Source organism: Temnothorax longispinosus, chromosome 5, assembly GCF_030848805.1.
Source record: "Temnothorax longispinosus isolate EJ_2023e chromosome 5, Tlon_JGU_v1, whole genome shotgun sequence".
NCBI lineage: Eukaryota > Metazoa > Arthropoda > Insecta > Hymenoptera > Formicidae > Temnothorax > Temnothorax longispinosus.
The window spans coordinates 8672232-8694176 of NC_092362.1; the positions used below are offsets into that span (position 1 = coordinate 8672232).

At 42.3% G+C, this 21945-nt stretch overlaps 1 protein-coding gene and 1 pseudogene across 1 annotated transcript; both read right to left on the minus strand.

Annotated features, from left to right (window-relative positions):
- Window positions 1-1161: 1161 nt before the first annotated feature.
- LOC139812917 (WD repeat-containing protein 3-like) lies at window positions 1162-10623 on the minus strand (annotated as a pseudogene).
- Window positions 10624-15963: 5340 nt separating this feature from the next.
- LOC139812918 (uncharacterized) lies at window positions 15964-16767 on the minus strand. The gene has a single exon (XM_071778102.1). The coding sequence runs from the start codon at window positions 16765-16767 to the stop codon at window positions 15964-15966; it is 804 nt and encodes a 267-aa protein (XP_071634203.1).
- Between the last annotated feature and the right edge of the window lie 5178 nt (window positions 16768-21945).

Consider the following 21945-nt stretch of genomic DNA (forward strand, 5'->3'; position numbering starts at 1 on the left):
TTTAGTACATCGATTTTTATTACGTCAAGTATTACGCGATAATAAAGTGCTGATATAAAAATAAAGAAAACAAAATTCATTGTGTCGTCGATAAGATCAACAAGTTCACGATCGCTCTCTTTATACAGCCTTCTCCCGCTTGTTTCTTCTGATTTTCTTCTTACGTTCTCGACATTCTTGGTGGCGTCTCCGAAGACGTTCGATTCCTTCCCGTTCCTTGCAAAGATGCGTCGCACTGGTACTTGACTCGCCCCGGCGGCGAAGCTTCTTCGGCGAGGAGGACTCCAGAAGCGATCTTTTCCCCGGTAAACGCGCGCGCGCGATTCTTCCGCGGTCCTTCTTGAGGGGGGAAGCAAGGGAAGAAGAAAAGACAGACAGGTTTTCCGCGCAAAATCTTATATGTATATAATGTTATTTCCACGAATATAATATGCTACAATCGAACAATTACACGAATACACACGCGCGCACATCCACACCCACTCACACGTACCCACGTAGAGCCACACGGTATATTTTTTTGTATATTATATCTTTTATCAAACATATTTTTTATATACGCGGAGAAAGTTTTATAGTAAATGTTACTACGGTGTCGCACTAGCTGCGGACCATCGAGGAATTTTAAGTTAAATTACTATGTTTATGGTAAAAATTACGTTATTTAATCGTTTTTAAAACAATAATTATAGTATTTTAACTTGAAATTCCTCGATGGTCCGCAGCTAGTGCGACACCATAGTAATATTTACTATAAAATTTTCTCCGTGTATCTGTTATATATGTATCGTATCTTTAGTACATCGATTTTTATTACGTCAAGTATTACGCGATAATAAAGTGCTGATATAAAAATAAAGAAAACAAAATTTTTTATGTCGTCGATAAGATCAACAAGTTCACGATCGCTCTCTTTATACAGCCTTCTCCCGCTCGTTTCTTCTGATTTTCTTCTTACGTTCTCGACATTCTTGGTGGCGTCTCCGAAGACGTTCGATTCCTTCCCGTTCCTTGCAAAGATGCGTCGCACGTACCATCATATCAGGTAAATTTAAGCCAAAATAGCATCCTAAAAGATATCGTTCGTTAATTCGTGAGATAAATAACGGTACACATTTTCGCGTAAACATATATGCAGTCGGTAAAGTAAGCTGTTATTACTCAGCTCAAAGTAGAGATCTTTTCCACAGCGAGTTTCTTCACAATCTCCAACGTGGGCAAAAGATTTTGATGGGGGGCAACTATCGCGGTCCGTGACGCGCTTGTACCAAGCACAGAGCTAATCTGGATAATAGCTCAACTTGACAATCATTTTTTAACAAATTAAAGAGTCTCTTGAGAATATCACAGGCGGCAAAATATGGTAACAATGCGGTAACGTCTCCTCCAATTCACTGAAACAATGCAACGTTCCAAGTTACGTTATTCATTCTTATATACGAAACGTTATTGCGTGCTTCGTCACATTTTCAGATTCATATACCTCGCCCTAACTCGTTTGTAAAAGTTTCCACTAGAAAATCTTCCGTTCTCGTGCATTCGTATAGAAGCCTGCATCCAGTAGAGAAAGAGACGCGGCGCTTTGTGTCAGAAGCAGAAACAGCTTTACTTAATTCCATCTCACATTGGTTGCATATTTCCAAGCATTCCAGAGTACATTATCAGCTCAGCTTGATAAGAAAGTCCGTAGTAAAACAAAGAGATTTTAATTCCCTGTGTTGCAAATTGTATATAGTTTAATAATATTCAACTTACAGCTTTCTCACTGTTAACGGTCTTTCTGGAAGGTAACGCGCCTCTGTTGTTGTTTCTGTCCTAATACCGCAGTGCTTTTGACCCGGTAACTAATTCGTTCTCCCGCGTCGTTCCCTTTCTTTTTCCGCTTCGTCTTGTAATAATAAAGGTTCGTTATATAGTCTTCTTCTCGTACAGTCTGACTACGCACTCTATCGGAACCGCACGACGCGACGGAAACCCCGTTCGCTGAAACGTAACAACTCCAACTTGATCCAGCGTGTCCCTTAAAAAATCATAAAAGTATCGTAATCACCGATTTAACACGCGGTATTACAAAATATTCAATGAAATACAGTACTCGTAGCGTGGTGATGTTTTGAAATATATCAGCCATCCCATATTGTTCAATCCTGCCCAGGTCTTTACCAGAGGTGTAAAGAAGTAGCGTGTGAGTTCCAGGCACGAATGAGAGCAGATGAGACCCGCGTGGACAGAGTCATCGTGCGCGAACAAAGACTTGTGGCAATCACCGAAATCCAAATTCCAGATCTTTTGACGTTGCGATCAGCAGAACCGCGGTGGCTGACGAGCGTGGAGTCGCTGGATATATCCATGCACACAGTACCCCGGTCGTAGCTTGTGCGCCCGTAAAGCGACACAAACAACTGTAATAAAAATATAAAACGATAAAAGATAACATTCCAGATAATGTAATAATGTATCTCAAAATAACTGCGGTATCTAAAATGTGTCGAAAAAGAAGATTTCAATAGTAATACAGTCCGATAGAGAAACAGAGCCACACAAATCTATTATTCGGACTTGATCCGACGCACAGGACGCTTTCTTCAAGCTTAAGCGTGTCCTTACGTGCAAGACAGATAGAACTTGAGCTTTTATCCGATTGTTATAGAATCGTGAATAAGTTGAAAATTCCAAAATTTAACCGTTCGATCACCACCACCGCTGGCAATGCCTTTCTATTCGCACAAAAACGTATTACAATAAGTTTCAATTTAATAACAATTTTTAAAATATTTTGTTCAAAAATATTACCAAGTCCGGAAATTATGTGTCACGGTCCAAAGCTCTTTGAAGTGCGCGCCGGCACTACTCGTTCCAAGATATCCCCAGATGCAATGCATCGACAATAAGCATTTTTCCGTCCTTGGAACCAACAATCAGATATGTCTGTCACCGGCCGGCACGAATCGTTACCGCGCGTCAAGGCATATAACCGCACTGCACTGTGCGCAAGTACGATAGCCTTGACCCTAAAAATTGTCACATTTGTTACTACGTCTCTCTGTAATATGTATCCATTACTTATCAAGAACACATATTTCATAAGACACTCTACCTGTTCCATAATTTCAGACAAAATCTCCGTTAACGGTATAGCTAATGCCAAATTGTCGGAGCTAAAACAGACAGCTCGAACATCTGTGTACGCGATGGCCATTATGTGCCGCTATTGAACGCAAACATTTTACTTGGGAATCTTTCTCTTCCACGTACAAAGAATGCAACTCGATCTCGAATTGTTATCGACTCCAACACGCATAACTGTACAAAAGGGACAAAATAAAATATAGCAACAAAGGAGGAGGGTCCCTAAGGCCTGTTTTCGGCACCCCTTCAAAATTGGGCCAAAATGGCTGGAATCACTTCCTTATACCTTTGGAAGTAATATTTAGTCAATTCCAGCCTAAACGGAAGTATTTAGAGTGTATACTTCAAGTATACATGGTGCATCAGCGCGCCCGTATCAAGCATTTTTTGGAAAACTAAGCGTTATTGAGAAAAATGTTTCAGATAAAAATTGTATGGTTTCAAGGAGGACATAAGATGGTGTCATTGGTTTGACCTTGGATAGTCATTTCATCAGACTCACCTTAACCAAGCACCCCAAAAGGTGAGAGGCAAGGGGACTCACCTTAATCAAGCACCCCAAAAGGTGAGAGGCAAGGGGACTCACTTTTTTAATCTAGCACCCCAAAAAGTGACAGGCAAGGGGACTCACGTAAATCCAACACCCCACTCTACGTGGCTTCTTAAAGGAAGATTACGTTTACAATTTTACTGTTCACGTGTGGAGAATCAACAAGAATGAATAATATGATTTCAATCTCGGATCTCCTTAAGTAACGTTTCTACAAATCTATCTGTAAGAAGCCTCATAACTCGCAAAGTACTTAATAAAAAATGACTTAGTTATGAGTGTTTTGGAAAGCTCTCGAAATAAGCTACAATTAAAGATATGTAAAAATAGGGGGTTCTATATAAAATATTGAAATCAACATTCACGTGACCTTCAAATGACTATCCAAGGTCAAACCAATGACACCATCTTATGTTCCCCTTGAAACCATACAACTTTTATCTGAAACATTTTTCTCAAAAACGCTTAGTTTTCCAAAAAAATGCTTGATACGGACGCGCTGATGCACCATGTATACTTGAAGTATACACTCTAAATACTTCCGTTTAGGCTGGAATTGACTAAATATTACTTCCAAGGGTATAAGGAAGTGATTCCAGCCATTTTGGCCCAATTTTGAAGGGGTGCCAAAAACAGGCCTTAGGGACCCTCCTCCTTTCAGGTGATTTTTAATTTGTCTTATATAAAAGCTGTTACTAACTCTGAGTTCGCGCGTTTCCTTTGCCTATATAATTAAATCAAGTCCTTTCGCTTTGCCAGAGATTTTAACAATAGGTAAAAACGTCTCATCTCGTCTGTCGTAGGTATGGTGCATTTGGTAGCTCTTTCCGTCTGCGTCATTTCCTTCCCTATTGACGAGGCAAAGAAATATGTATTTAAATCTTATTCTATTTAGATAAATTAAAAATATCTTTTTTGCTAAAACTCAGTTATGAGCCTTTCGTCTTTCTTTCTTCGAATCTTTTCGTAAATCTATCTTTTACTATATCTTCAGACAGTAGATAAAACAGTTGTATGGAATTTCCCACGCCGCGTGACATCCAAGAACTTTACATGTGGAGTCAACTTTTAATGAAACAACTCGTCCGCTCGCGCCTGTTATTATGCTTTCAACCGTATCACATTTTATAGGATATTTCTGTAAAAATATGTGCTTATAAATTATATATATTACTTAAAAAATAATTATATAAAGACAAATCGTATCACAAAGCATCTTACGTCCTTTCAATTTACCTTCTCTCCGAGCCGCTCCCAAATGCTCCCGGTCCCAAATGTATATACGTGTTCGCACGCAGCGGCAGCAGCAGCAGCAGCAGCAGCAGCAGCAGCAGCAGCAGCAGCAGCAGCAGCAGCAGCAGCAGCAGCAGCAGCCACGATTCTACCTTCCCGACCGTCCAGCTTTACACGAAGACGACGTTGCACCGAGGGCTCGTTATTACGTTTGCGTTATCTGCCGGCACGTATTTCAGATACCGCTTGGTCAAGCCCATTTTATTCACCCATATTATATTTACCAAGGCCCAGACATAGATTATCGTTATGCAATATGAAAAAAAAAGAAAAAAAGGAATTACCGCCTATGACGATAGATATCTAGAAATGATTCGTCGCAATATCTTTTCAGGTAACGGCAATAATCTGCGATCATAAACCTGTAAAATATAAATAAAGATGTAATTATTTAATTTTATTAATAACAATAATAATAAACTTTATCAACGGGTAATAAACCCTTTAGCGTACAAGAGAAAAGAAAAAACAAGAACAATAAGATAAAATAAAAATTTTACAACACAATATGGAGAAATTCCGGTTACAAAAGAGAGTAGACGAGAAAGTTTTTGTCAAAAAGTTGACACAGAGCCACCAAAAAAGTCAACCCTATTGGAGAAATTACTCGCAGATATTATTAGCCTATTTACACACGAATTTGCGCTATACAAAGTACGGTGATACTCGAGGTGGAAGATGGAGAGTACCGTCTTAATTCTCTAGTCGGGATGTTAAAATAGATAGACGTTCCAATAAATCCGGACAATCAATAGAGTGATTAAGAAGCTTAAAAATAAATGTAAGATCAAAGGTTAGTCTCCTATTTTCTAACGATAGCAGATTTAATCTATCCAATATAGCGCAGTATTCATGGCAAGTACGCGACATGGGATTACCTAGCCGATAAGCAGCCATACTCAGGAATTTGTGCCGCACACGTTCAATCGATAACTGTGACGACATTCAAAATACGGAGACCAAACTATGGAACGGTACTCCAACTTGGGGCGAAGTAACGTACGGTATAATAATTTTAAAATGGTTATATTCTTAAAAAATATACCCCATCGGAGGATGAATCCAAGCGTTCTATAAGCAGATGAAACTATCGATCGTATATGTGTATCAAATGATAAGTCCGCACCGAACAAGACCCCGAGATCTCGAGCTTCGCGCACCGCTGACAGAGAGGTAAAAACCATCAAGAGTACAGTTATATAAATATGAGTTACGTCTACGAGAAAAGTGTGTAACAAAACATTTAGAGACGTTAAGCCGAAGACAGTTGCTCCTACACCACCAGGCCTCAAGTTGAAATATAAGTCATGTTGTAATAAAAGCGCATCACGGCAGGTCCATTAATTTGGCGGTATAATTTAAGGTCATCGGCATACAGTAAGAAAAAGCAGAATTTAATAAAAGCAGCTATGTCATTGATAAATAAAACAAATAAAAGAGGACCAAGATGTGCGAGCCCTGCGGGGCACTCCAGACAAAACATTTATACTTCTGGAGAAGCTATTATCAAACTTTATGACTCGAGAGACCCGTTTGATAGGAAGCAGGATATCCAACGCAAAAGAGAACCTCCGCGAACCCTACAGATCGAAGTTTACACATTAATATTGTATGATTAACTGAGTCAAAGGCTTTTCTATAATCGGTTCTATAAACTGAGTCAACCTGGGATCCACTCTCAACAGCAGAAGTTAAAAAATCATAGTAATTAACAAGATTCGTCGTTGTCGAGCGTCCCGGTACAAATCCATGTTGTTCTTTTATAATAATGTTAATTTTATTTATCGTATGTGTGTAATCGCATCCCTATTAAAGAAGTCTATCGAAGAACACTCTAATGATTCGTAAGAGATTGTAAAATAAAGTTCAATTTATATAAACTATACTTGACATTATATACAAATGTAATTAAGTTGGTTGAATTACGGAATTACACACATCTACATTGAATAAATAATTATACGTTAGTTCTTTTATTATCGTAGCTGCACACGTGTGTGTGCATGCGTGTAATTACTTATGTAACAACATCGTTAAAGGAACTGTGTACTGGCGCGCCACAAGGAACGAGCATCAAATATCCAAAAAATTGGAGGAAAGTCTGCCAACTCGAGCACAGTCACGAGAATAGTCAACGTATTGAACAAGTATACGTAAGGGGCAACTTGGTACGGTTAAAATACCACCACAGAGCATCGTTATCGCGACAGTCGCGTAATCCTGGAATCATAAACGGTTCAGCTTCGTTATACAGTTATCTTTCCGTAGGGTGATGCGATTAATGCGATTATGGTGTAAAACTTACCTATATCGTTACATTAAGCATCATATTATCACCATAATTAAATCTGCCTGACCATAAATGTGACAAATGCATGTGCATAGCGTAACAACTGTTTTTACGCGCAACGGATGTCGCTGCAATAGTTTGCACCGTTTCTCGCTTCTCGCCTAGCTTCTCGGGATACAATCCGTGATGTCTTTTCTTACGCACGGGCATTTCTTCCACGATACTTTCCGATTGATTTTCAGTATCCGAGTCCGAGACTCTCGTAAACCGTCACGATTGTTCGCGCGTCTCGCTTCGTCTTCGTCACCTTCCACTCTGTGACCAGCAATGTACTATCTACAAGATATTTTCAAAAATAACAGCTATAAGAAATTTTATCTCATAAAACCGTCACATAAATATACAACGTTTACGAATTATATACCATAAGCATCCCTGTGTAAGCAGATGCCTTCGCGTACAATACATAGAGCGGTGACGCAAGCAACGAAGCCTTTCGATGCTCCTGGCGAATTTTGTCCAACGGCAATCCAAGACTTTCTCGCAACGGTTTGCTCGCCTGAGAATATGAAAATTAAGTTTGACACGTGTATAAGAACATTAATAAAAGGGCATATAACATTTCGTATATTTTCTCACTTCCAATATAGAACGCAATTGCGGCGCGAGATTATCCGAACGAGTCTGTTTCGTTCCAATACATGCCGCTACCGCCTTTTTACTTTGTGTCAATTCATCGCACGCAATGCCGCTAGTTGCTTTCGTTGCGTCAGTTCCCATTCCACAAACGAGCCAGTCTCAATCGATGAGGATTATTCCGTGTTATTTCCTAAAACATGTTTCCGTTTTGTACGTGGGTATGCGTATGTGTTGCCAAAAGAAAAGAAAAGAAAAGAAAAAAAAAACACACAATTTCACACTCAAGTTATCACCGTACAACTTTCGTATACGTATAGGTCGTGAGATACTTTGTGGAGCTTCTTTATAAAATTACTCTTGTGAAACAAGTTGTATCAATTCATCTTTGGATCTAGAACAAACGAAGCAAAATTATTTTATTTCGTTTAAAGAGATAACGTTAAAGAGAGAAGAATCTAAAGGTTCTTTTGTATAAAAATAAAAAAATTTACTTGAATCGAAGACATTTAATAACTTTTTTCTTCAAATGCATTACTTGGTACAATAAATTATGTAAACGCAGGTGTCTGCTATCAACGCTATTAATTCGTTTTCCCGGAATGAGACTGCCGGATGTCTTCGCACGGTGCCCCCCCCCGTTACAATTCGACTCCGTTTTTACAAATTTTACCATATTCACATATCAACATATTTACCATTTACCTATTATTCCGTGAAATTATTCCAACTACGTTTTTGCAGCTTCCACCATATTCGTACCGTTCCTTTTGAAATGATTCCAACTCGTTTCGTCCTGTCAAAAGATTCGGACGGTCTATACGCGTACGTATATATATAGGCGACTCTTTTTCCGTTGCTCCCGCTGCTGTCCGCGTTCGTTTCGCTGAAACAATAAATAGCGTTAAATCGCTTCGAAAGAAATTTGTAAAAAATCGTAAAGCGTGGCCGCTCTTGGTCGGTGCGTCAATGGGGTGACGCACGCTCAAGCCTCGCCACCGCGTCAAGGTAGCGGCCACATCGGCGAGGGGGGAATGGGAAGGATAGGGAAATTGGACGAGGGAAAGGAATATTAGAGGAGACTAAGTATAATTTTTTTACGCATCATTGCACGCATACTCATATCTACCCAGATAACACACCGTGGACGTCTCACATAGACATGCATCGTAAGTCAAGTTTTTATTACTTAAAATATTTCAAACAGTGCAAAATATTTCATTTCACAGGATTGCCTTCCATTAGAAACGAAAGAGACACGCAACGATATCACTCGCGCGCGTCATCACTTTTGCACGCTTCGATTTTGAAATATATAAAAAATATCGTTTCACATAGGATTGTCCTCCATAAGAAACGAAGTGACAGGCAACGATATCACTCGCGCGTGTCATCACTTTTGCACGCTTCGATTCGTAATGCAGCGCGATGTACGTATATATATATATATATATATGCAGTTGTGATATATGACATAATATATGATATATATATATCGAGAATATATATAGTATATATATATATATATGTATATATACAACATTATATATATGTGTGTGTGCTCGTATGCATTTTGTATCATCAAACATTTGTGAAATATATGAAAAATATCGTTTCACAGGATTGTCCTCCATAAGAAACGAAGCGACAGGCAACGATATCACTCGCGCGTGTCATCACTCGTGCACGCTCTATCCTAATAACGCAATTTTAAATCGCGGCACATTTCTCTTACCCGCTCCAACGTGTTGCGGTGCTCCTCACCGAAACCTCGGCTGTGTTTTCCTTGCGCCAACTCAACCAGTCGGCGGCGCAGTTGTTGTCGCGTGAAATCCGCGAACACGTTAGAGTGCCTAGCGACGAGGCTGTCCCACGACCTTAGCTGGTCCGGTGGAATACTCGTCTCCAGGGCGTGCCTTATTAGAAGACGGTCCATGTACGGACTGAACTCTTGGCTCCTCGACACGGTACCCCGCTTTTTTCTAGCGAGATCCGGTGATTCGCCCGAAGTGGTCGAGTCACTCGACTCTTGGTCGGCCACATCAGCGGGAGAACGAGAACGACGACCGCCGGAACTGGACGTTCCCGGAAAAGCTCCATCATGGGCGTAACGCGCGGTGGAGCGTTTCCTCCGGGTAGACGACGACGGGGTCGAGGTGGGCGAGTCCGAATCGCTTATCTCGATCGTCGACAGTCGCGGCGGCGGCGGCGGTGACGGTGTCAGCACAGCAGCAGGAGCGGCAGGAGCAGCAGCGGCTTCTTCCTACTCGTCCGAAATTGTGACAATCGAATCATTGTCTTCCCGTTCGTCATCCGATAATACCAGAGGAGACATATCGTCGCATGTCTCCTCACTCTCCATTTCGGAGTCGCTTGACAGAAGGACGCACACGTCGTCGGTGACGCATACATTGCAGGGCGGCGGCGGTGTAGCATCTCGCAATTGTACGACGGATACCTCGGGACATCGTTCTTTCAAAAACGCCAGGGCCTTTCGCATCATTTCGAGCTTCATCCTCGCGGATTTCGGAGAACGCGAGTAACCGAAAAGCAGAGGGTCGGCTGGAACGGTCAACGTCGACACTATTGTCGAACTAGACGGTGGCGGAAGAGGATCCCGGTCGCTCGCCGTCGTCGACGTCGAAGGAACGTCGTCGACGACCGCCCGCGTCTCGCCGATGACGCAAACCTCCGAGGGGGTCGGGGGATGTTCGGCGTCGGACATTTTTCGCGTACTCTAAACTCGCGTCTGTGTCCACTAAAGCGTTCGACACAAAAGTGCGCTTAGAAGCACTTTGAAAAAAAAAAAAAAACACGAGTCACTCGATCCGCGCGTACGACGCCTCGCGGTAACGACCGCGGCAAGTCTGCAAAAAAAAAATAACTCGAATCAATTAATACGCAATCGAACGCGATACAATTGTGAATTTGTAGTCACAAAAGATATTTTTTAAATATAGACAGTTCAAAAATAGAAAGTTTCAAAATATCGCAATTAAGTAATCAACTCATCTCAATCAATAGATCAAAGGTAAACGAGCAATTGTTTTTTCAATATAATTAACCAGGCATTTATGAGTTTAATATATATACACTCCTCACCAACAAAATTGAGGAACACTTAAATTATCTTAAAAACTAGGCAAAATTTGAGCAGCTGTATCTCGGTTAAAAATTAACGAAATTTAAGTTTTAAAAAAGGGTTTCGAAGCTCGAAATCTCTACTTTCAGAAGATTACTATTTTCTTTCAGTTTTCGTGAGTCAGGCAATTTTTACACACAGAACATTGTCCAGCTCGTGGTTTCTATATTCGTAAAAATTAGCAAACTCAAAGAAACTAAAAAAAACGAGCGATCTTCCGAAAGTAGAGATTTCAAGCTTCAAAACCCTTTTTTAAAACTTTTATTTCGTTCATTTTTAACGAAAATACAGCTGTTTCAAATTTGCCCATTTTTGAAGATAATTTAAGCGTTCATCCAATTTTTCCGCGAGGAGCGTACAATCGCTTTACACGTTCATACAATTACAATATCGTATCATTTTGAATCAAACTAGAGATTTTACCATTTCACCACTGTTTCTCAAAATTATTCTAACTATCGATTCGAAGATTTTCCCATTTCAGTACTCTTTCCAAAAATTATTCTAACTATCGATTTGAAGAATTTATCATTTCAGTACTCTTTCCAAAAATTATTCTAACTATCGATCTCAAGATTTGACCATTTCAGTATTCTTTCTCAAAAATATTGTAACTATCGATTCGAAGAATTTATCATTTCAGTACTCTTTCCAAAAATTATTCTAACTATCGTCTTTAAGATTTTACCATTTCAGTACTCTTTCTCAAAATTATTCCAACTATCGATTTTAAGATTTTCCTATTTCACCACTTTTTCTAAAAAGTATTGTAACTATCGTCTTTAAGATTTTCCCATTTCAGCACTGTTTCTCAAAATTCTTCTAACTATCGTCTTTAAGATTTTGCCATTTCAGCACTCTTTCTCAAAATTATTCCAATTATCGATTTAAATATTTTCCCATTTCAGCAGTGTTTCTAAAAATTATTCCAACTATCGATCTCAAGATTTGACCATTTCAGTATTCTTTCTCAAAAATATTGTAACTATCGATTTGAAGAATTTATCATTTCAGTACTCTTTCTCAAAAATATTCTAACTATCGATCTCAAGATTTTACCATTTCAGTATTCTTTCTCAAAAATATTCTAACTATCGATTCGAAGATTTTCCCATTTCAGCACTGTTTCTCAAAATTATTCCAACTATCGATCTCAAGATTTGACCATTTCAACACTCTTTCTAAAAATCATTCTAACTATCGATATACAGATTTTACCATTTCAACACTCTTTCTCAAAATTGTTCTAACTATCGTCTTTAAGATTTTGCCATTTCAGCATTCTTTCTCAAAATTATTCCAATTATCGATTTAAATATTTTCCCATTTCAGTATCGTCTTGTAATAATAACGGTAAGAGAAAATGTAACATTTCTTTATATTTAATATCAATTTGTAAACAAGTTTCGACGTATCTATTATTATTTAAGAAATTAATCACGAAATTGATCAAATTTTGAGAATAGTGGAAAATTTGAACATATCTATGAACGGTCTCACTTGTTTAATTCGACAAGTCATTCAAAGGCTAGATATTTTTGAAAAAAATTGTGATTCTTTAAAAGTTGAATCTGTTTGGGACGAACGCAATACACTTGAAATTGTTGCTATAGAAACTGAAGCTAGCGTTAAAGAAGTGGAAAGCACGATTAAGAATAATTGCGCATATAAAAAAAATTTGGTAAAAATGGTATATTATTACTTGATCTACTGTGAATCTACGTTATTCAATATACACTATATGTATATTAAAATAACTTAATTTCTATTTTTTGTAGAAAACAAGTCTGACGCAAGTTACCAGCGCAGATATAAAAAAAACAATCCGCATTGTGGCGGTCTACGCCACCAACGATACATCCCTGCGCGATGCCTGCAATACCGGCAGTTCACAGCGACGCCGCCAGGCGTCGCATTGCCGGGGCAGCTTCGCGAGTTCAAAGTTTTGCATCAACGAATATAAAGGGAGACCCCCTACGGGCTCGAGCAATTCTTCTCGGCGCAAGTCGCCTACGGCATAGAAGCGCCAGAACGCTGAAGCCTACCTAAGCGCTAGACGCTCTCACGGCGCAAGACGCCCGCTCACGGCACCAGCCGCTTTCACAAGCGCTAGTCGCTTCCTCGGCGCTGGTCGCCTACCCAGCGCTAGTCGCTTCCTCGGCGCTGGTCGCCTCCCCAGCGCTAGTCGCTCCCTCGGCGCCGGTCGCCTACAGCGCGAGCCGCTTACTCGGCGCGAGTCGCCTACGAGGCGCGAGTCGCCTACAAGGCGCGAGTCGCCCGGCCAAACACGGCGCTCGGTCGCCTACCACGGCGCAAGTCGCCAACAGCACCAGTTGTCTCCTCGGTGCGCGGCCAACTTCAACGGCGCTAGTCGCCTACCAGGCGCAAGTCGCCCGGCCAATCGCGGCGTGCGGCCGTCTGACACGAGGCGCGAGACGCCAGCCAATAACTGCGCGTAGCCCCTACATCTCGCGCATACCACTCCGCGATACCGCGACCGCGACACAACGACCCGGATCGTCACGCGATACAGACGCTCGCATCCTGGAATCTCGTACGCCCGACAGGAAACCGTCGGAAGGCAAGACGCCGCGGCTGTTCGAGGAACGATTCAAACAGAAGGACGATGATCCTACTCGGCGACGCCGGACCCTGCCGATGCCTTTACGGGCTATTACATACAGAAAACGAAACGTGCAGCTCTCTTCATACTCGTCCGGAGTGACAAGTGTGCCTAGCACGACCGCGGCCGCAGACGCCGCCAAGCTCGTCGAACCCCCGAAACGCGTGAAGGTCAACCCGGACAAGGGCCTGAGCTCCGGCAAAAAGAGACAGACGCGCGACGCCTCTACGACCACAGATGCAGAGCCGGCAATGAGGGACGCCCCAGCTTCGGTCACGGTCGGTACGCAGACGGACCCAGAGGCCACGAAGGTCGACGCCTCGACACAAACGAAGCAACGGGGGGGCCAACAGGTCAAGGCGAGATATTCCGATAACCGAAAGTGTAAATAACGTGTAAATATAGTATGTAAACATATATTTTGTGTCGCCTACATATATCTCTTCCCTCCTTTGCGATTCACCTAACCTGGGCGATTCCTACACACGCACCCAGTAGCTGACTAAGTTAGAATAAGCATAGCTGACTAAGATAGATCACCGCTCTGAAGGAAAGTAGCAGCGCCCATAAAATTGGCGTGCCTGCCTAAGAGAGCTGTGGAGTGGATCTTGTCGAAAGGCGTATGTGATCGGCTTATGATCGGTGAACACCGTAAAGATCCTTCCTTCTAACATGTGCCGGTAGTGCTTAATAGCGGCGTAGATCGCTAGCAGCTCTCTATCGTAGGGGCTATACTTTTGCTGGGCCGGATTCAGCTTTTTACTGAAGAAGGCTAATGGTTGCCACTCCGTTCCGTCCCGTTGTTGGATGACTGCTCCGATAGCTGTATCAGAAGCGTCGGTTGTAAGAGTGATGTCTGCCTCTGGCTTTGGGTGTGCCAGCTGAGTTGCGCGAGACAGACTGTTCTTACAGTTTGCGAAGGCTGCTTCCAGTTCTGTGTTCCATGTTATGGGAGCCTTCTTTTTGGTTTTGGTACCGCTGAGTAAGCCGTTTAAAATTGACTGGTCCTTAGCGGCCTTTGGAATAAATCTGCGATAAAAATTGAGAGTCTCCAGGAACCGTCGAAGCTGTTGAATGTTCTCCGGTTTGGGAAACTCCTTGATCGCTGCGATTCTTTCTGGCGGAGGTTAAGTTCCGTTCTCTGAAACCTCGTAACCAAGGAAAAGAACCTTTGACCTTCCGAAAACGCATTTGGAAGGGTTGAGTAGAATGCCGTATTTCTGGAGTCGTTCGAAGAGTGTGCGTAAATGCTTCTTGTGTTGTTCCTCGTCTTCTGATGCGATGAGGATGTCGTCAATATACGCATAGGCAAAATCCAAGTCGCTTGTAATTTCGTGAATGAAGCGTTGGAAGGTTTGTGCGGCATTGCGTAACCTGAACGGCATATAAAGGTATTCGAAGAGTCCGAAAGGAGTTGTTATAGCCGTTTTTAAAATATCCTCCGGGTTGACGGGTATTTGATTGTATGCTCGCACTAAATCAATTGTCGAGAAGATCTTCTTTCCGTGCAAGTTCTGCGAGAAGTCTTCGATATGCGGGATCGGGTACTGATCCGGCTCTGTTCTAGCGTTAACTCCCCTGTAATCTCCGCAAGATCTCCAGGAGTCGCCTTTCTTCGGTACCATATGTAATGGTGATGACCATGGGCTTTTCGATACTCGAATGATCCCTTCTTGGAGTAAGAGATCGAATTCAGCCTTGGCCGCCTTGAGTTTGTCGGGGGCTAACCGGCGAGGACGGCTTGCAACTGGTGGGCCATCCGTGGTTTTGATGTGGTGGAGCGTGCTATGTTTTACCGTATGCCTCTTAGCAGTAGCCTTTAGGATATCAGGAAATTCTGCCAAGATTCTGTGGTATTCGTCTTCAATAGCCAACACTCTGATAGACTCCACTGCCCCTTTTTCTGATGTGCCGCGTTTGCGCAAGTATGTTTTACCATCGAGCAGAGTGCCTTTCTGTAGGTCTGGCAGGATATGGTAATAAGCAAGGAAGTCGGCTCCGATGATGGGCTGCGTGACGTTGGCGATAATGAAGCGCCATGGGAATGCGCGTCGTAACCCAATTTCCGGCTGCAGTGTAATTGTGCCGTACGTAGTGATTGTTGAGCCGTTTGCTGCATAGAGTTCATAAGATGTTGGCGTGGTGTGTCCTGCTACCATGGAGCGAGGGTATACACTCACATCCGATCCTGTATCTATCAGGAACCGTCTCTTAGTGTCTTGGCACGTAACGATTAGGCGGCGAGGGCTTGGGGCGGGTCTACTGGCCGCCATTAGTGACTGCCCTGGTCTTTTTCCGATTTATATGTACACTTGTTGTGTGCACTTTCTTGCTTTCTCACCAAATCGATTGTGGTAATAGCAGTGCTTATCATTCTTATCGTCCTTATCCTCTGTGTTTTTACCGCGGTTGCGGCTCTGACTACGGCTTCGACTTCGATTACGGCCTTTCCAATTGTTACGTTGCCTCGAGTTGTCTCTCGAGAGGCGTGTAGTAAGTGTGGCCACTTGCTTGGTCAGAGTCTGGATTCTTGCTTCCAATGACTCTTTATTCGCTGGCGTAGCTGTTGCAGCTACCACAGCCTTGCTCGTCATCTCGTGGATGCGATCGGCCTGTTCGGCTACGCTGTTGAGCGGATCTTCCGTCCGGGTAGCGAGAACCATCTGCATTTGCGTAGGAAGTCGTCCTAGCCATAGTGTCCGTAGAAGAGAGTCGGGTACATTCTCACCCGCTAAAGTTCGGAGATGTCGTAAGAATTGAGATGGCTTGCGATCTCCTAATTCCTCGACCTCCAAGAGTTGTCGTGTCCGCTGCTGCTGCGAGACGGACATGCGCTGTATGAGCGCTCTTTTTACTGTCTCGTATTTGTTAACCTCTGGGGGCTGTGTGACCACGTCTTTAATCTCCTTGATTTGACGGGAGTCTAATTGAGACAGAGCGTAGAAGTATTTCGTCGAGTCTTGGGTGATGCCACTGATGGTGAACTGCGTTTCCAGCTGTGCGAACCATAGCTCAGGTTCATCTCCCCAAAACGGAGGTATGCGTATAGCGAGTCTGCTGACGCTTTCCTCGACGATCTGTATTGATGCGTTGGGATCGTTCATGTTGCTACCTCTCTTTGCGATCACATCGGGGTCACCAATTTTACCGCATTAATTGGGCGCACAACGCATTAATATTTAACATAATCTTAGGACTGACGAAAAGGCTGAAAAGTACAGCTGGTTAGGACAAAGACATATATATAAGGCTGCATTTCAAAATTTGCAAATATCGAAAATTTTGTGCGAGGAAATTTCTTCCGTTGCTGCAGAATGGTTAAAACGTGCAAAAGCAAAGAGCACAAAAAAAATATGAGTAAGTTTAAAAGTCAATAAAAAAATTTTTTTTTTACGTGGAATTTTTCCAACGCGATAATTTATTACATACAAATTGTTCGAGTGTTTCAATCGACTATGTTACGATCAAAATAGTTATTAATATAATTGCAACATGCTCTTTTCCGTGGGTCTCTGTTGCACTAATTTTTATTTCTATTTCAATTAACGTTCTATATGTATATAAGTATATATGTATATGTATGTATGTATGTACACACACACACACACACACACACACACACACACACACACACACACACACACATTTTGTCCGTATATACCGTTAACATATGTAATACAATGAAAACTAATCTTAATTTCTCAAAACCGATCGCGATTATTTTTAGGTTGCAAATAGGTGTGCTCGACCCGTCGCATAAAGTCTCGCAAATACACACGTCACTACAACGTTTCCGTCACCAAGAATTTGGCTGTTACTTACGTCACACAGAGCAAGGTGGCAATTGAGACGTCGTTGTAACGTATAACGCGTCACGAGTTAACACGTCACAATGACGTTTTTAACAGGGTACCAGTATGCCGGGGCAGGGCGACGTATGAAATGGCGAACGACAAATACCAGCATGCAAATTATAAAATTACTTGCCGTTTATGCGGTTGCGTTGCTTCTCTCGCTTAATTTTTTCGCAAATCTCCTCGACGTCTCTCCGCGTGGATCTCCTTGACGTTTTATCCGTGTATGCGGTACCGCGCGCGGCAGGGCGAAGGCACACCCCGCGTTCGCGTTGAACGGTGAACAGCGCGCGCGCGCGCGCGCACTCGCTCTCGTCACGTTCCGCACACACGACAAAACACTGTTAATCAACATCCACGGATAATCGAATCACTATATAACTTTTATCACAGCTCGCGTAGAACCGCGTATGCGTGAAACTCGACGGAGAGAAACGCAGATACGCATAAGTGAATCTCGAATAATCTCGATCGCTGTGACGTAGTATACACTCTGTGTACCGGTCGCGACGGAGAGATCACTGCGTAATCCACGTACCGTTCAAACGTATAGACATGGTTCGCTAACGAACATGAAGATGGCGCCCTCGCTGCGATGCGTTTCCGAACGCGACACGCGTGCAGCGCCCTAGTGACATACCCTAGGAGGACCTTTGGGACAGAGAAACAGAGAGAGAGAGTGAGTGAGTGAGAGAGAAAGAGAGAGAGGAAGAGAGATAGACAGACATGGCGTACGCATCGTCAATCGCAATTTCAAATTTAATAAAGTTTTCGCAATCTCGTAAACGTTAGCTATAAATTTGACAAACGTCGGTCTATTGGAAAATAACTCGAGCTTGTCGAATCTCGTCAAAGGAGGAGGGTCCCTAAGGCCTGTTTTTGGCACCCCTTCAAAATTGGACCAAAATGGCTGGAATCACTTCCTTATACCCTTGGAAGTAATATTTAGTCAATTCCAGCCTAAACGGAAGTATTTAGAGTGTATACTTCAAGTATACATGGTGCATCAGCGCGCCCGTATCAAGCATTTTTTTGGAAAACTAAGCGTTTTTGAGAAAAATGTTTCAGATAAAAGTTGTATGGTTTCAAGGGGGACATAAGATGATGTCATTGGTTTGACCTTGGATAGTCATTTGAAAGTCACGTGAATGTCGATTTCAATATTTTATATAGAACCCCCTATTTTTTTACATATCTTTAATTGTAGCTTATTTCGAGAGCTTTCCAAAACACTCATAACTAAGTCATTTTTCATTAAGTACTTTGCGAGTTATGAGGCTTCTTACAGATAGATTTGTAGAAACGTTACTTAAGGAGATCCGAGATTGAAATCATATTATTCATTCTTGTTGATTCTCCACACGTGAACAGTAAAATCGTAAACGTAATCTTCCTTTAAGAAGCCACGTAGAGTGGGGTGTTGGATTTACGTGAGTCCCCTTGCCTCTCACCTTTTGGGGTGCTTGGTTAAGGTGAGTCCCCTTGCCTCTCACCTTTTGGGGTGCTTGGTTAAGGTAAGTCCCCTTGCCTCTCACCTTTTGGGGTGCTTGATTAAGGTGAATCCCCTTGCCTCTCACCTTTTGGAGTGCTTGGTTAAGGTGAGTCTGATGAAATGACTATCCAAGGTCAAACCAATGACACCATCTTATGTTTCCCTTGAAACCATACAACTTTTATCTAAAACATTTTTCTCAATAACGCTTAGTTTTCCAAAAAAATGCTTGATACGGGCGTGCTGATGCACCATGTATACTTGAAGTATACACTCTAAATACTTCCGTTTAGGCTGGAATTGACTAAATATTACTTCCAAGGGTATAAGGAAGTGATTCCAGCCATTTTGGCCCAATTTTGAAGGGGTGCCGAAAACAGGCCTTAGGGACCCTCCTCCTTTAAAAATGCTTACGTATCTTTTACTTTCCAACGAATGACTGCGAGATTACACGGCGCGCGAGATTAATCGCAGAGGTTCAGTAACATTCATATATACATAGTTGTAGTATACGAACGCTAGCGTAACTATATAGATTGCAATGCAAAAAAGCGGGCGGACGGGCTTTCGCACAACGCGTAATACGTATAAGCATAAGATAACTTTTCCATTTCCTTAAGGTGTAGTGTACGCACACGTGTATCGGGGATCGAATGATCGAGGCGACACGCGACGCGACCGCCTGGCGCCCGCGGTAGAAGAAGGTGGGGATAGCGCGCGTCTGAATAAGACAGTGCGCGCCTACGTGTAACGTGTAACCGCGCCACACGTAGCCAGACCGCCAAAACGGCCAGCCGCGCGAGATTCGCTATAATTTTTTCAATTGTGAACAATGGGTTCTTACGGAAGCAAGTCTTCGTCGTCGACGGAACCCGCGGCGGCAACGACGTCGACGATCACCGCAACGACAACAACATCGGCGGCAACGACGTCGGCTGCGACGCCGTTGTCTTGGTTTTTTTTCGACGCCGACTTTGCCAATAGCGTGCCGCCAGGGTCCAACGACGTCGTCGTCGACGACCACCACCTCGACGACACCGGCGGCTGCGACAAAGCTGGTGGTAATGGTGTGCAAGCAAACGCAGTGGCAGAAATCACCAAAGTCGAAGAACATCCTGAGACCGTCGACAATAAGCAGGACGTCGCAGCCAACGTCCAAGACTTGGGCTGCGTCGCCGCCTGCGAAGCCCGGAACCATGGGAAGGCACACTCAGTGGGACGATCCCACTGAGAGGCCACGAAAGAGGCCGCGCAGAGTACGTTAACGGTTAAAAATTAATAATTCTCCACAGCGCAAAGGGGGGGGAGAGCACTTAAATTTATTTAATTTGTTTGTAATTTACAAATTTTTTCAGACAAACAAGCGCAACGAAAAGGCGCCACCGACGACGAGGAGACCGACGAGGTATTTTTACGCAAGTAAAAATACCCGGTCAACGCCCGGTAAATTTCATCAGGGCGACCAGCAGCAGCAGCAGCAGCAGCAGCAGCCGCCATCGACGTCGTCGCAGGCACCGCCTCCGTCATCAGGCGGATCCCAACCGACGGCGTCCACTGCGCCGTCGTCGACCACAATATATTACGTTCCGATGATGCCACCTGCTGCTGCTGCGCCGCCGTCGGTGCAATATTATGTTCCTCCGGCATACCTACCCCCGACGCCACCATCGGGGTACTTTTCGCCGGGCGCTACCGCGCCGCCGCCAAGTTACTTTCCGCCGGGCGCCGGATACGTGCCGGGGACGGCGCTGCCGTCTTTCCATCATATGCCGCCTTATTGAAAAAAAAAGGGTAGGTAAAGTTGTCGACCACTCTATACGCAACATGCGGCTACGTGTCAAATTATTAATAGATCGCGATATCTTACACACAAAAATTTATTTATTTCTAATAAAAACATTGTATTTATTTGTTATGTTTTTTATTTTTCAGATGCGGTGTTGCGGCGAATCTTGTTCGCGTCGGTTTTGCGGCAATCCGTTTTTTTTATTTTTTTTATTTTTTTTTTACAATTAAGTTTAAAATTAAGTGTAAAATTATTTTTTAATTAATAATAAATAAATTTATTTATTTAAAACATTAATAATAAAAATAAATCATTTATCAGATTGTAAAAACTTTTTTTAAGACTATATATTTTCTAACCTCTATATCTTTACTAACCTACTAGCATTTCTTTATCCAATATTTTTATATTTTTAACTTTTCTAATGCTTTTTATTAACTTATTTATTATATTCTTGTTGCTTTTACTCTGCAAAATAAAATTCCTTTCATTAAAATTATTTTTATACACTTAAAAAGTCATGGCTAGTTACTAGGACCTCATAATTTGGACGCTGGGACAATCGCATTTTGGCTGGTCATGTATATCGGTACATCGATGTCTACTACATTTTTATTTAATTTAAATAAAATACCGCCAAAAATATAACTTTTTTTACTCGTTTAAGTAGAAAATAGTTACAACTTCCTAAATAAAAAAGTTTTTTGTAGCATAAAATTAATTTTATGCGTTAGATTTAAGATTTATTTTCTTCGTACGCTCGAGTGGCCAGTTATCGGTACTTTTACCTTACTAGCTTTCCGTCGACGTGATCTCGCTATAATCTCCGAGCTGACAGGAGAGAAATGCAGACTGCATATTGTTTCACATGCGTTTTTATACATCACGTAACATCGCAATTTTGCATATATGTGTATGGTTATCCACGTAGAAAAAATATTTTTCACGGTTTAAAATATAAGTTTCATGTCCATAGAGCGCAATCGTTTCTATAAATTTAATTCTTTAAAACCGCCATCGAATTTTTCTATTTTTTTCTTTTTTTAACAATATCTATAGGAAACGGAAAGAAAACGGAGACTTAATTGTCTTGGGTTTTGCAATGTCTCTTTTTTTTTTTTTTAACAACTCGCAATCCGATTGTATCGAC

Excerpts from the sequence above, each read along its gene's own strand:
- LOC139812918 (XM_071778102.1), bottom strand. The coding sequence starts at position 16,767 with ATGAACGATCCCAACGCATCAATACAGATCGTCGAGGAAAGCGTCAGC.